The 16,824-nt window shown below is 44.3% G+C and overlaps 1 protein-coding gene across 1 annotated transcript in view; it reads left to right on the plus strand.

Moving 5' to 3' along the window:
• Fam114a1 (family with sequence similarity 114 member A1) overlaps positions 1 to 4,087 on the plus strand; it is a 72,057-nt gene extending 67,970 nt beyond the window's left edge. The window contains exons 13-14 of the mRNA XM_059275900.1: positions 533 to 586; positions 2,477 to 4,087. Of these exons, the coding sequence (XP_059131883.1) occupies positions 533 to 586; positions 2,477 to 2,593 (171 nt within the window). The 3' untranslated portion in view covers positions 2,594 to 4,087. The remainder of the gene's footprint in view (positions 1 to 532; positions 587 to 2,476) is intronic.
• Positions 4,088 to 16,824: the final 12,737 nt, after the last annotated feature.

Here is a 16,824-nt window from a genome sequence, read left to right on the forward strand (position 1 = left end):
GGCATGATACATGTCTGTAATCCCAGCCCCTGGAAGCATGAGGCAGGAGGATCATGAGTTTGAGGCCAATCTGGCCTACATAAAGACCAAAAAAACTTTTCAAACACAATAATAAAAATCATGACGAATTCACTATCAGCATTCCAAGTGTAGCTGGTCTGGGTGTAGGATGGTATCAGGCAAGTTGTGCCCATAGAAGACAGGATCCAATGGGCTACAAATTTCCAACAATTAAACAGATCTGACTTTACTTTTCTAGCAATGTGAACTTACACAAGTCGCTCAGCCTTCAGGATTGCTATTTCTTCATCTAGCGCCTAGGCTTATCACAGCATCAGCCTCCTCCTAGGATTGCTGGTAGAATTAGAGATCACAGGTGCAGGAAGGTGCAGACACGGGTCTCCAGTAAGCACACACGGCTCTCCTTCCTCTCCCTAAGACATCCCTCTACAAAGCGGCGTCTTACATTTGATGAGCTAAGCCTTACGGTATGAGCCCCTAATCTGTCAATTTCTTACTTTCAATTTCACAGAGCAACAAGAAGGCGGAAGTCCTTAACCCCATGATCAATAGTGTGTTTTTAGAGGTAAGTAGTCCCCAGAGAGAAAAGTACTCCGAATCAAAGCAGATGTTGCTGCTATGTTCTTTCTTCTTTCTCCCAGTCAGCAAGCGTTATCAAAATTCAAATCTTATCACCAACAGTCTCTAACAGTCTGTGCGTGTGTGTGTGTGTGTGTGTGTGTGTGTGTGTGTGTGTGTATTCTTGTAGCTCAGCCAGCTGTAAAGCCGCTGGCGGAGCAGCAATGCCTAATTTTCAAGAATTCCTGGTTTATAATAAAAGAAAATGCTAAGCTTGCAGGTTATTTCCTGCCACTGATTCCCCCCCAGCAGAGGCAGATCTCTGCTGCCAAGTTTGGCACTGTGATTATCGGCTCCAGTGGAGGATCATGGCCTCCTGGTGATTCTCGTAAAAACGGGCATTTCCCTTCGTTCTCGATAACCTTTGGTGTAGCTGAAACTGAGTCCCAGGTTAGCGAAGATGCCACAGAATGTCTGCCCATTCAGGGACAAGGGTAGGATCCCCCGTGGTGCTCACCGCCTGACCTGCCTGCTCACTTCACTGGACCAGCGACACAGATGGGAGGCTGTCCCAGCACTGGCTGTGGCTCAGCCAAAAAACGACCCCAGGGTTGGGGATTTAGCTCAGTGGTAGAGCACTTGCCTAGCAAGTGCAAGGCCCTGGGTTCGATCCTCAGCTCAAAAAATAAAATAAAATAAAATAAAAATAAAAATAAAAAAACGACCCCAGCGATGTAAGCCCAAGGTGCCTTCTTACTCTGTAGAGCATGGGCACCGTGTTCTGCCTATGGCCAGTGGAGGGGGATCTTCCAATGGAAACCAGACTGTAAAACACTTGCAATGGGTAGCCGCAGGGCCATGCAAGCAGATGCAGAGCCTGGGCAATGCACACACCATCATCTTCCCTCTTAGATGCCAACTGAAGGCTTTGGCGATCACAAAGGCATCAAGAATGCTGTCTAAGAACTGATGGCCGCATTGCTGGGAATTGTGCCCCTGGTTAAGCAAAGCGATCAATGGACAAAAATTACCAAAGTGGTGGCAGCGAGTGTTGTCGCGTAGGACACATCACGTAGGACACAGCCACACCGTGGAACCGACCAGAAGGGGCAGGGACTATAGGAACAAATCCAGTGGAACAGACACAGCTAATAAAAACCCTGGAAGTCAAAGAGTATAGTCTAAGAAAATCTGCCTCCTGGAAAGCCGGGTGTAGTGCTGTACACCAGCACTCCTAGCTCTCCGAGATCTGAGGCAGGAGGATGGTGAGTTCAAGGCCAACACAAGCTACATAGTGAGACTCTGTCTCGATTCTCAGTCTCCTACCCCAAATCTCTGTCCTGGCTTCCAGATTAAAAGCTCACATTAGCATATTAATTTACCTTATTTGTGCACCACAGATATGAGACCCAAGACTCACTGGCCCAGAAGAAATGTTCATGTTCTAGATATCCTAAACTTCACCCATTCACCATGTTTACAATAATCTCCCCCAGTGCAATCTGTGCAGATCTTTCTATAAATCATCTGTGGTTTGGACTCTAGTCTCCTTTGTCCTGTGATTTCAGGGCCATAGGGTTGACCTGAGAAAGGGTGGATCGTACTGGCCATACTGGGCCTTAATGGATCTACATACACGCACATCCCTTAAATTGAAAATGATTTATCTCATTCTAAATGAAGTCCCTTTGTTAATTTACATAATTAAGACCCGGGCATACTCCATCCAAAACGATGTGTGGACATTTGCTACACACACGACCATTCTAAGAATTTCACGATGGTGTAGTCTGATGGTGTTCCCTCTGCTCAGATGAAAGAGAATGTTGTCAAGCAGTGACAGCCATCGAAACTGGACTTTGAAAATATCCCTCAGCTCCATTTTTCCTTCCTGTAGGGCTGCAATAGCACCACATACATCCAGGACGCCCTCCAGCTGCTGCTGCCGGTGTTACAGGTCTCCCACATCCACACCAGCTGTTTGAAGGCCGAGACCCAGCTAGACTCCAGCTAGTGCAGTGGCAGCCGAATCTCTTCACTACATACCGTTTAAAGGCGATGGTCTTCACCGACACAGGAGAGACCCCCGCCCCAATCTGAGGACACTACAAGCAACTTTGCACAGTTTTGCAAATACAGAGAGTTAACCTTTCTCTTAATGTATATTGTTGTTGTTTTTAATTGATAATTATATTTTCCGTATATTAACTTAAACTTTTACTTGTTATATTGAAACTTTCCTTCAATTTACAGTTCATCCACAAATACGTGTTTTCCTGGTCAAACATGCTATATTTAGAAGTTCATAGGGAGACCCTAGGTTTTTGTGCATCTTTGAAATGTCTACCTTTGAGTGCCCTATTTTTCTAAGACATGGCTTTAAGTCAGTTCTTATGCTGAACTGCATTTTGTTGCATAAATGTCACAAGCGAAAACAGCACTACTTATTTGGTTTTTTAAAAAGGACATAAATATGTTTTTGTAGTCAGCCATTTTGTGACAAGATTTATTGAGCATCTACTATGTGCTTACCGTAAAGGAATAGGACCTCACTCCAGTAGAGACATGTTCTGAAAGGTGATTTATAATAACCCTTAATGTATTTTAGGATATTAAGATGTTTTCGAAACTGTAAAATGCTTGAAGAACCAAGTAAATTGGTGGTTACTTAAAATGTGCTACCCCTTCAATTTATTACCATTTTTTAACCTCTTTGAACTTTTTTTTAATACCAAAATTACCTCTAGGGTGAAAATATGTATGAAAGGGGTATGAAAAAATATTTATTTCTGAGGCAGGATCTCACTATTGTAGACCAGGCTGACCTCAGACTCACAAAGATCTGCCTGCCTCTGCCTCCCAAGTACTGGGATTAAAGGTGTACAGAACCACGCCTGCCTGACCTGAAGAAGTATTTTAGTTTTAGGGTAGATGATGGCAAAATTAGAAAGCTTGGATGTTTTCCAATAGAAAATAAAAGGGGTTTAGCATAGTAGAAGCCCAGACCTGCATTCCAAAAATACCTACTGAACCAATCACACACACTGTGGTGGCGAAGGGTAGAAAATACTGATGTGTGTTGGCCAGGTGGTACGTTGATTCAGGGAGATGCCGCAAAGACCTTGCAGCTAGCAGTGGCAGTGACATTGGGCTCTTTCCGAGCCGCACCTGTTCTTGGCAGGTTGGGATTCTGTGGCATGCTTCTGTTCCAGACCCTCACTGACATCCGTACCAGCGGTGTCCAAAATAGTCATGTCAGTGGCTATCCCAGGGCAAATGATGCGTGTAGTCTTAAGAGGGAGAAAGTCCCTTTGCCTTTCTTTATTTCTGTGATAGAATCAATGGTCTCCATTCCCTGCAGGCCAAGTCGGTATTTGAATATTCTCAGTAGCATTTTTGTGTGTCTGTGTCTTGTTTCTTAGCTGTACGTCTCCTGAAACAACCAAATAAAAACATAAGGGCAATTTACTTGCAATCTAGAAAAATAAAATTCTCTTTGAAAAATCAAGTAGAAGGTTCATTTCTCCTTTTCTGACATCTGGCATGTTGCTGATATTAAGTATGTTGGTGATTAACTGATAACAATGTCACGTTTACCTTTATGACTTCTATAATTCTTATGTATAGAGCGGAAGAAAAATCTAGATCTTTACATTTGTTCGCATCAGATGGGTTTGTACATTAACTAGAAATATGAAAGAAAAACAAATGCCTCAAAGGAATTCTATCCGCAGACTTAGTCTCTCAGCCGTCAGCACTGTGGTGGTGGCTCAGCGGACAGAGTGTTGAGAAAACACAAGAACCTGGGTTCGGGTCCCCAGCACCCATGTGAAATCTGGGTGCACACCTATAATCCCAGCAGCGGGTGGTGGAGCCAGGAGGACCCCCGGGGCTCACTGCCAGGCAGTCTAACTGATCGGTGAGCTCCAGCTTCAGTGAGAGTCCAGATCTCAAAAGAAAATAACAAGAACAGTAGAGGAAGACGGCCAAGGTGGACCTGTGGCACAAGGTTCTGCACAAATATGTGTGTACACCATATACCTGAAAGAGACGTTCAAAACACTCGGTGGTGTAGCTGGAAGTTTTCCTGTGTCCCACCCAGTCTGCAGCCACTCAGACCCATGTAAACACACAGAAGCTTATATTAATTATAACTGCTCGGCCATTAGCTCAGGCTTACTACTGACTAGCTCTTACAATTAAACTCAGCCCATTTCTGTTAATCTATATATCACCACGTGTTCCATGGCTTTACCTGTGTGGCATTACATGCTGCTCCCTGGATGGCAGGCTGGTGTCTTCTGACTCAGCCTTCCTCTTCCCAGAATTCTCCTTGTCTGTTTATCCTGCCTGGCTACTGGCCAATCAGCATTTTATTTATCAACCAATCAGAGCAACACATTCATAGCATACAGAGCAACATCACCCATCATGGTAGTGTACACCTATAATCCTAGCACTCAGGAGGTAAGGTAGGAAGATCAAAAGTTCAAGATCATCCTCGGCTACATAGCAAGTTCCAGGCCAGCCTGGGCTACATGAGACCCCGTCTTTAAAACACTGCCTAAACATCCATTTAGTATACAGCAAAAGTTTTAATTATAAAACAAAATAAAAAACTTTAAAATAATAGATAATTGCCGGGCGGTGGTGGCGCACGCCTTTAATCCCAGCACTCGGGAGGCAGAGCCAGGCGGATCTCTGTGAGTTCGAGGCCAGCCTGAGCTTCCAAGTGAGTTCCAGGAAAGGCGCAAAGCTACACAGAGAAACCCTGTCTCGAAAAACAAAAAAAAAAAAAAAAAAAAAAAAGATAACTATTTCTTAAAGTAAGCAACATTATTGACATTTCCTTTATTTATCTTTTAATGAAAAAAATAACCAAGTTGCCAAGTGGAGACATGAAATGAAAGTATTCCCTGATCCATGGTCTGTGAATTAAACTGTTGAAGAGAGATAATCATTGACTGTAGACCCATTGTCTAGGATTTCTCTCTCTCATTACTGGTTTGTTTCCACCACCACTTTGAAATAATAGCTGCTTTGCTTTGCTTTAAAAGCTGTCAAAACACATGATCCAGACCTGGGGAAATGTGAGTCTGTTATTGAATGAATGATTTAGCAGGCTTACCATGGAACTTCAGTATTCAATAATACTTTACATAAACTGAATTCATTGCACTGCACACAATTACCCTGAACAAGCAATGCCAAATTTTGCATCAAGTACAAAATAAATTCTGATCTAAATATTGAATATAGCCCTGTGCCTGTGCCTTATTAAATAAAAAGCATCCAAACCGTGTTTCAAATTCAAAGCAAAAAGCATTCAAGAAAAATTGCTTTGGGGTATCGATACATATAGATCTGAAAGACAGAGTCCCAAATCTTAAAGGACAGGCCTAAGTTAGCATTCTCTCCCACTGAGAACAGGAGTATGTGCTATTTCTGGGTCTCACACAAGCTCAGAGTTAAAGGAGCAGCGTGACTCTCTGAAGCCGTGACGAAAGGAAGCTATACACATCAACAAAGAAATGGCACACCCCAGATGCAGAGCAAGAGGGACTAGGAGTGTGTGCACACTTATGCATCCCTGCAAAGGAATGGCACACCCCAGATGCAGAGCAAGAGGGACTAGGAGTGTGTTCACACTTATGCATCCCTGCAAAGGAACAGCACACCTCAGAGGCAGAGCCAGAGAGATCAGGAGTGTGTTCACACTTTTGTGTCCCTGTGCCCATAATACCCAGCAGAAACTACTTAAGGAAAAAAAACAGTTTTCTTTGGGTGAAATTTCAGAAGATTTCAGGCCATCCTGATGGAGGAAATAGAGTGAAACTGGGCAGGGTGTGGCTGTGGAGCATGTGGCGGAGGCTGTTCGTGTCACTACAGACCAAGGGAGTTGAGAGTCTCCTTCAAAGGCCCCTAGTGGCATGCTTTCACCAGCCAGCTCTTCCCCTCCACAAACCACACCTAAAGCTTCCAAGGCCTCCCTCACAAAATGAACAAACAAAAAAACCACGCCACCAACCGGGAAACGTATACAGGTCTGGGGTGGGAGGCAGACTTCAGATTCAACCCATAAGAAAGAAGCATCGACAATGTTCTGGCTGAAGGGATGCACAAATGACCAGATAGAGCCCCAGTGCAGGAAGCAAACATCTTCTTGTGCTGTGTAGGAATCCCCTGCCCCAAGGTGCTTATCATTCCAGGGAGGCACCTTCTGCGCAGGCTGCCCACACGGTACTTGCTTGAGAAACAAAAGCAGACAGAGTTCGTTCAAATTTACAAAATTTTGAAATTATCATAGCATTTCTCTTTGTCCTAAAACGAAAAGTGCTGTGTGTGTGTGTGTGTGTGTGTGTGTGTGTGTGTGTGTGTGTGCTCGCACGTGCTCACAGGCACACACGTGCTGAACAGATGAGGTTGGTCATGCTATACTCCTTCCAATGGTATTTAATTTTATGAAAGTAATTACTCTACAGGACCAAACTGGGGTTTTTGTTTGTTTGTTTTGCCTTTTGATAATGTAAGAAATTGCCCTTTGATCCTCGTCCTAAGCATGCCCTACATTCTGATGTTCAGATCCCAGGTTCAACTTGACTCCTTAAATTACCGTGCCTGTACAGGTACTTCAGGAAAGATCATGCTGAGAATCCATCTTAGAAAATGGCGATTGGGTTCTGGTTTTGTAGTTGATTAGAATTCATAATGCCACAGGAGTGGCTTCAGACCGGCCGTGCTTCACATGAAAGACAATAAATGAGGTGTTAGCTGTGTGTTTTTATCTTCGGAGCTATCTCATCCGATAGACAGGTTTGTGTTTATTTTCTGTATATACACCCACACTAAGTGATCTTCCAGAATATCTGCCACTAAACAGGTCAGAAGAAAGACATCATTTTCTTCATTTCTTATCTTCCATCCTAAACATAAGGAGTTATTGCACGCTTTGAATGCACAGCCTTTATGGTCAAATTATGACAACCCAATCAGTGAGGATGTATTGATGTTGTTTCCACTATTTTTAGTGTCTGGGGTCATCATAGATTGGCTATAGAAACTGACAGCAGAAGGTTAGAATTGTGTGTTGAGATCTGAACTAAATTTACCTTTGTCTGGATCACAGAGGATTTTTCTCTGCATGAGCTGCTAGCCAAAGAGCAATAGGATTATGTCAGCCCATAGTGACCGCAGCTCACCTGACTGGCCTGCCTCTTGCATTAGTCTCAAAGGACGTTTAACCTGAAAAGAATAATGCGTGGATGTCTTCAGTGCCTTCACTGAGTGTAGACATTTGGAGTGATTCTGAGCTGATCTGTCTTCCTGCCCTCCATGTTCCACAAGCAGGCTTCTCGGATGCTATTTGGAAGTAAAAGCCAGTATAGAGGCCAAGGCCAGATGGGTGAAACCTTGGCACCAAGCAAAGCCAAGCTCTGCCTTTGAGTCCTTGCCATCTTTATCCTGTTTCTCTAGCAGGATTTTTTTTTTAACAGCCATTAAATACACAGCTTCCAGGACCAGTTTTTTTAACGCTCTCTTTTCCCCATTTATCAGAAAACCATCCGCTCAGAACTTCAACCGTGATCATTAGTGTGTACATACCATATGCTGGGCTGTGTGCTCAGTGCTTAATACATGGTTCCATTACATATTCACAGTCAACCAATTGGGCAGATACAGATTACAATCTCTGCCACAAGAACAAAAACACTGAGACCCAGACAAGTTATGTAACTGACCCAGAGCTGCATGAGTAACGACAGAGCCGGGATTCGAACCCAGGTCAGTCTGACCTCACTAGCTAGCATTTTGAACTACTGTATGGAACCACCCAAGGAAAGAGGAAGGTCTTAGGGAGAGCTGAACGCTCAGGTTCACAGGCTTAAGTCTCTGAAGCCCTGGATCGGCATACAACCGAAAGCTTTAATTGTCGGCTTTGCTCATTTTCACGTAGCCGAGAACAAACAGGAACTAGAGAGACCAGATTGGAGCATGGGCAGTTATTTGGTCCCTGGGTGGCTCTCACCACAGGTTTTTTTTTATCCTTTCACAGACATTTAAACCAAGCAGCTTAGCCGTCCTGTCTCCCAGGTGCCCTTGACAACATGAAAACCTCTCCATCTCCTCTTCCCTCCCTGCCCCCTTCTCCAGTGCCAGGGAAGCCAGTCTGTAATCAACACAACCCCTGGGCATGGAACAGCTACTGGCTTCCTGGACCAGGGCAGCTTTTAATGCTCTCCCTGCCTTGGAGATCCCAGCCTTGTCTAGACAAGCTTTAAGCTGTATCTTCAATATACTGAGTTCCGTAAGATTTTGAGAAACATCCTAAAAAAGAAAAGGCTGGCTGATCCCTCCTGCCCCCTGAGCTTGGTACTGCTGCCAGACACCATGGCGGCGGGGCGGCAGCGGTGATGGGGGGCGGGTGACGTTGATGACTGACGAAATGACAGCGGCCAGCTTGTTACTTCCGGTGTTTCAGACACCTGACAGGAGCACCCTGCTACCCATCTCATCTCTTAAGATACACACCAATCTCTTAAGATAGCTACCATTATCACTAGACCCATTTACAGATGAAATGCTCAAGTCAGAGAGACTAAAAAAAAAATAATAAGCTGCCTATGATTATCCAAGTAGTAACTACAACAGCAGGGACTTCTAGCCCAGCCATATAAAAAAAAAGATAGAGCCCGAGGACAAGCCGATACTTGACAATAAAACAGAACATTTGTTGCTTTGTTTTCCCATTGGCTAAGTTCTGCTTCTAATGACCCCTGAATGCCCCTCTATGTCCCAGAGCCTCAAGCAGAGCGGTTGTTCTACACTGTCCCTGCCAGTGCCTTGCAGCCCAGGAGATGACAAGTCACCTACATGTCCCATTCTCCTTCATGGTCCTCATGGTGTGAAACTCATGTTGAGTGACCCATTGTTCACTGAACACTCAGATTCTCTTTTGTTGACAGAGAAGCTGCCACATGAAAGTCTGCCATCTTTGGACAAGGTGAGGAGTGGGGGACGTGTTCACCGCTGGGAACGGATACAGGACAAGAAGGCAGATGAACTCTGAGACACACTCTGCCCTTTCTCTGTCAGTAAAGAGGCGTTTGGTACTAGCGAGCATCTTGGGGATGTTTTTCCACTGCATGGCCTCATGCTCCCTCCATCATTTTTTTTCCAGGTCTCTGTTCAAAAGCCTCCTGTGGGCACATGCCTGTAATCCCAGCAATCAGGAGGTATAGGCCGGAGCATCAGGGGCTAAGATCATCCTCGGCTGCAGAGAGAGTTCAAGGCCAGCCTGAGCTACATGAGACCTTGTTTTGAAACAATAACAACAAAGCCTTTCCAATGAAGCACCTTCCCTGCTCACTCTTCTTCCCTTTAGGGCGTATCCACGTAACATCCTGTAAGTCGTACCTGCGTCTACTCTCTTCCACTGGATGTGGTTCCCACACGTGAGCATCTCTCATTGCTTTGCTCTCTGTCACATTCCCAGCACCCTACTTAGCACTTAATTGGCCTTCAGTGAGTTTTGCTTTGAAGAATTCACCCTTGGAGGCACCTGTCAAGACTTCCAAGTGGGATTAACTGTAGTGAAAATTAGGTTAACTGTGGAATGTTGTGAAACTATTAAAAAAAAAAAAAAAGAATCAGAAGAGTGAGATGGCTTTCTGTATTGTTGAGTTGCTGGGTGGACAAGAAGCTTTAGGTTACTTATATAAAATAACATGTACGTGTGTTCAAAACACATTGCACACAACACACAAAACTATAGATAAAAAGCCATCAACAGCGCTAGAACCATAGGTCCAAGGGAATGGGACAAGTGGATAAGGCCAGAATTGACACAGTCATCCAAAAGGATTCCAGCCCTGTTTGTAAATTAAGTTAAAACTTTTTTTTTTTTTTTTTTTTTTTTCCGAGACAGGGTTTCTCTGTGTAGCTTTGCGCCTTTCCTGGAACTCACTTGGTAGCCCAAGCTGGCCTCGAACTCACAGAGATCCGCCTGGCTCTGCCTCCCAAGTGCTGGGATTAAAGGCGTGCGCCACCACCGCCCGGCTAAGTTAAAACTTTTTAAATGTCAATTTTTAAAATGGGTATAAGTGTTTTACCCGATGTATGTCTATGCATCACATGCATGCCTGGTGTTGCAGGAAGTCAAAAGAGGCATTAGATCCTCTGAGAGTGGAGTTATAGACAGCTATGAACTACCATGTGGTTGCTGGGATTGAACCTGGGTCCTCCGGAAGAGCAGACAATGCTATTAACCACTGAGCCATCTCTCCAGCCCCAAGTCATTAGAATGTTTTAATAAAAATGTATTAATGGTTGAATTATATAAGTACATTTAAAAATCAAAACAAGAGTCTAAATTGTTTCTCATGGGGAGATGAAATGATAGACTCTCGCCAGATACAAAAACCAAGAAATACACGGATTAATTTTCATGAGAAAAGACAAAAAGTATCTTGGGATGTCTATGTCTTGAGTTTCTTATATGTTTTCAGGACAGATGTTGGTAACTACGCAATCTCCCTTTGATTTTCTCAGGCTAGTGCAAACAGTATTCTAAATGCCTAACTTCTAAAGATAGTGATGATTTAAATGGAAAAACGTCGAGTTCTGTCTCATTGGAAAAAGACTCCAACGGCTTCAGCCAGATTTTCTTTCCAATCGTCCTTCTCAACCTGAATGGTTCTGGGACCCATCACGACTACAGAAACTTCTGGAGAGAAATGCCAGGCAAAGGAATTGAGTCTGTGGTTTGGAGTTACTAGCTTGATGCCCAGATGCAGATCATATTTGCAAGAGACAGTTTACAATCTGCTCATCTCCACAAATGTAGCACAAGGGCATTTAAATCTCCGTGTCTGCAACTTCTGTCTCTCTCTCCCTCCAAATTGATTGAAAAGCTGTAGACACAATGTGTCGGGGTTGAATGGATCCCAGTCTCTGCTCTGCTCCACAGCTCCATTTCACCCAAAGGAGAACAATAAAAAGGAAGCACAGGATGAACCAGAGTCCTAGTGATCTCCCAGAACTGGAACACAGGTTTGTAAGTTCCTTGGCAGAGTCCAAACCATTTGGTGCATATAGGGAGGTATGAGATCATTTTGGCCATTCTGTGCCTTTTAAAGTACTTTGGGAACTACTTAAGGCTTGGAAGTACTTTTCCACTTTTTTGTCAAAGTAAAATCACCCATCACTACAATGGAAGTCATATTCCCAACTTACCCGGTTCACTGGTTCAATGGTGCTCTGAATGGTTGCCAAGGGGTCTTGGTCTATTCTGTAGTCTATGAGGTCATAGCAAGGCCAGACAGATCAGATAGAATTGTTATAATTCAATACCTAATTATCCATCAGACTTTCATTGCTATCAACAAAAATCAGACAGAAACAACTTCAAGTAGGGAGGACTTATTTGGGCTCGTGGTTTCAAAGGGTCCTTAGGGTGTTGGCCCTACACACAGGGGCCAAACATCATGGCTACAGGACAGTGAGATAGCGCAGAACTGTTCACTTTATGGATGCCAGGAAGCTGGCCCTGCCCTTCTCCGTCCTCTCCTTTTATTCCAGCCGAGCCACCACCCCACAGCATTGTGCTGCTCACACTCAGGTGAGTCTTTACCTTTCAGAAACACTACCCCAGACACATTCCAAAAGTGTGCTTCACCAATTTTAAATCCAGTCCAGTGGACAGTTCTACCCATCACAGCGGGCAATCCCTCCGCATCTCTCTTAAAACCACATGGTCTCTGGCAAAGAATGTAGAACAAAGTTCCCCAAGAGAAGTCATGCACAACATAACACGTTTGCTTGCTGAAGGGCGCCCAGTCTGCCGCTCCGGCTGGTCATTTCCACCTGAATCTGCTGCAGAGACAGAAGTCGGCCCAGTCGCTGCCAGTGCATCAGTACCAAGTGGGAATACGCATCAAATGGTCTGAAATTGGCAAGCTTAAAGAATGAAAGGCTCATTGATTTTTAAGAGCAGGAATAAAGCCCTCCACGTATCGCATCCAAATGTTGCCTCTTTGGCTTCTTTGAAGTAGTCCCACTTTAAAGCTGAAACTGAAACAAATTGCCAGATAAAGTTCGGGAGAATATCTATTGATTTTTATGAACCTGTGCTTGTCACTCCTTTAATTACAGATCTATCCAGTCAGTCTACAGACGTATTTTGAAAGTATTTTTATGGGGCTGGAGAGATGGCTCAGTGGGTCAGAGCTCATAAATGCTCTTACAGAGGAACGGAGTTCAATTCCCAGCTCCCACACTGGGCAACTGCCTATAATGCCCGGTCCCAGAGATGCAACACCCTCTACAGGTACCAGCAGTCATGTGCACATACGAACACAAAGACGCATAGTTAAAAACGAAAATAAAATTTCAGAAAATAGCCAGGCGGTGGTGGTGCATGCCTTTAACCCCAGCACTGGGAGGCAGAGACAGGTGGATCTCTGTGAGTTCGAGGCCAGCCTGGGCTACAGAGTGAGTTCCAGTAAAGGCGCAAAGCTCCAGGTTTTCCGAGAAACCCTGTCTCGGAAAAAAAAAAATTCTAAAAATATTTTAACATTCTTTGACAATTTCATACATGTATATAATGTATTTTAATCATATTCACCCCCATTATTTACATCCTTATTATCCACCTCCCACTCTCTCCAAATTCTTACCTTTTACTAACAGTTCCTATAATACTTTCGTGTCTTTTTATTATTTTTTAATTACTGTGTTTAATTAAGGCTGTTAGCATGAGCTTGGGCATAGCGTTATTTACTGGACCACAGGGATCTTGCTAGTGACTGCACCATAGGGGGAAAGGTCTCCCTCCTCTGGCAGCCCTTAACTGCTCGTAGCTCCTCATTTAGGGGTGGAGTCACATAAGCCCCCACCCCCCATCTGTGATGGAGTGTTACCAGCTCAACCTTGTGCGGGTCTTGAGTCTACAAACATTTATTGCACGTGTTATGCATTTCCCCAAGTAAAGCGGGGTTTCATTTGAAATTTCTCTTATACTTCTCTTATCCAAAATTAAGTTCTTGGTCTGAGCAAAGAAATCTGGTGGACAATGCATGGCCTCCACAAGCCACCACCACCAATGTGCTGATGACACCCAGATTCCTACCTGGAGCCCAAACGCCACTCTTGGCTTCCAGCCTTTATATCAGCTTCCTATCAGACATTGGTATTTGGGTATCCCACTGGACTTAAGCTAAAGATGGCCAAGTCCAATTCATCATCTCCTCGGTCTCATATTCTGTCTTAGTTGGATGCCTAGTGCTCCATTTTCCAGAACCCTTGCTACTAGATGGGTGCCGTTCCTCACTCTGATAACCAAGTGCTGATCACTTTGATCACCAAGAGTTCCAAGTGCTGTCGTCACTTGCTTCTCTCTCTCTCTTTTTTTTTTTTTTGCATTACCTTCCACCCTATTGCTTCAAGCTTGTTTCACTTTTTCTTCACACACACACACACACACACACACACACACACACACACACACCCGTGAACCAAGGTAATAGACACCTGCTGGTCTCCATACAGGGCTTAGACCCCTTCTAATCCATCCATAACAGCAGTATCAGCACACACTAAGGGTACTAATGTGACTTTCTCTGATTAAAGTCTCCATGGGCTCATGCCAGGATTCAGGAGCATTCCCGTACACACTGATATTGGCAGCCTGGACCCTGCCACTCTAACAAGCACTTATGTCAATTGCTCCCACAAGACTCAAATGAGAGGAAACCTGCAGAAATCCTCACCAGTTACCCATTGCACTATGCTGCCTCTCCCTTCCCTACAGTACATTGTAACCCATGCAGCTGCGGCCATGCCGTGCCTAGACCCTTCAAGAAATCCATTTGAATCAAAAGATCCAATAGTATTGACGTCACCGACCGATGCACTCCCAAAAGCAGGACAGTATCTTCAGCGTGAATGGAATTGTATTTATATGGCTGTATTTTTCTAAATCTGGCTAGAGTGTGACCCTAGTAGGCTAGATGGAATTCCCCAAGCCTTCCAGTGTCTCAATACTCTTACGTCATTGATTTAAAAATTGGTATTTAGGGACAAGTGGGAAGAAAACAAATATAATTCCTCTAGGATATATGTTTACGTCACCTGTAAGAAACGTATTTGCCCATAACTGCAGAGCCTTCCCATGCCCTTCAGATTGTTGTCGTGCACTGGGGCTCTCAGAGAGCTGGGTTTAAGGAACATCTCTGCTCTGAGTTGCACAGGGAAACCTTGTTCAGGTGCACCGGCTGGCAGCAGCAGAGTGGGGATGTTCTCTCACTGTAATCTGGCTTCCCGGCAGTCCAGTAACCTTTGGTGTAATAAATCATTCTTTCAGCTGTGCAGCAGCACTTCAAGCCTGCCTGCTTAATCTTTAATTGGCTAAGCAGTTACAAGCCCAAATTATACTGCATAAAAAATATTGCAATAGATCACAATATTGTCAAGTTTTCCCCTAAAGAACTCTGACATTCTCGAGCGTAACAAAAGACCACATCTCCCCTATACGTTAATTACTGCAGTGTCCTTGGAATAGGGAGTAGCATAGTAATCATTTACAAAGGGAACACACTTCTGTCTTCTGAATGTTAGAAGCCCACATATGTGCTCATGGTGTGTGTGTGTGTGTGTGTGTGTGTGTGTGTGTGTGTGTGTGTTGGAGGACACCTAAGCCTGGCTGAAAGATCCCATTTTTCTTGTGTGTATACCACATGATTTTTTTTCTTAATTATTTTCTTAATGCATCTGTATGTGTGATAGCAGTGTGTATGCACGTTTGCATGTGTGTGGGCACATGTGAGGAGTCTTTCTCGAAGTTCACTGGACAATGCATGGCATCGGGAATCTTTCTAGACCATTTTCCACCTTAGTCATTGAGGCAGGGTCTATTCAGTGGAACCCAGAACCTACCATTCTAGCTAAGCCTCACTAGCCAGCTTTCCTTGGGGATCTCCTATCCCTGTTCTCTGAGCCCTGGATCTGCAGCCCCCACCGGGTATTTCCCTGTGTGCTGGAGATCTGAACTCTGATTCTTAAGCTGGTGCTGCAAGGCTCTGGCTGGCTAAGCTGTCCTCCCATCCTAGCTCCCTTCTCACTCTCCTCCCTCCCACGTCCACCACATGCAGGCGTGGTTTCTTTCCCCTTGACCAGCTCATCCTTTGAGGACCCTTTACCTTGCCCGTGTCCCTTCCTCCAGCAAACCCTTCCTCACTTCTGCTACCTCAATTTAGGTGTTCCTGGAGTTCTTCGTTAACAAGCAAAAGTACTTTTTTTGTGTCAGGTACTTGTGCTGGGTACTCTAATACAGTCCCTTAAGAAGCTAAGATCCAGGGTTGGAGAGATGGTCCGTTGGTTCAGTTATGGTACACGTACTTGCTGTTCATGCAGAAGACCCAGGTTCGATTCCCAGCACCCATATGGTGGCTCACAACCATCCACAACTCCAGTTCCAGGGGCTCCAACATCTGTCCTCTAGGGCATTGCATGCATGTGGTGCACAGCCATATGTGTACACAAAACACCCACAAAAATAATAAAATTTTAAAAAAGAACCTAAGATCCAAGGTGGGGGGGCTAAGATCTAGCCACCCCATTTCAATCTACAAAAGCCCCAATTACTGACTTTTTTATTTTAATTTTAATTTATTTTGAGACAGGGTGTCTCTACATAGCCCTAGCTATGGACTCTCTATGTAGACCAGGCTGGCCCTGACCTCACAGAGATCTACCTATCTCTGCCTCCAGAGTGCTGGGATTATAGGAGTGTGCCATCACAGCTGACTAGCCATCCCTCTTCAAACTACGTTAGTAGCTTGAGTTACTTAGTTCTTATTTGACTGCCTGCAAAAGATAGGTCTTATATTAACAAGTGGATGGGTAAATAAAAGGCCTCCTCTTCATCAATAGATCAACAATCAAAAGAAACCCCACTTAAGATTTTAGTATGTAATAAATTTTTCACTAGAAAGAAAAAAATACTGGGCCTGGAGAGATGAATCAGCAGTTAAGAACACTAGTCACTCCTGCAGAGGACCTGGGTTAGGTTCCCAGTACTCACATAATGACTCACAACCATCCCTAACTCCACCTCCAGGGATCTGACTCTCTCTTGGACACCAGGCATGCATGTAGTACACATATAGGTAAAACACTCACGCACGTAAAATAAAATAAAATCTATTAAGTAACCAGATCAGAATGTTAGGGTGAGGAGAGACGTTCCAT

This window comes from Peromyscus eremicus, chromosome 10, assembly GCF_949786415.1.
Source record: "Peromyscus eremicus chromosome 10, PerEre_H2_v1, whole genome shotgun sequence".
Classification (NCBI taxonomy): domain Eukaryota; kingdom Metazoa; phylum Chordata; class Mammalia; order Rodentia; family Cricetidae; genus Peromyscus; species Peromyscus eremicus.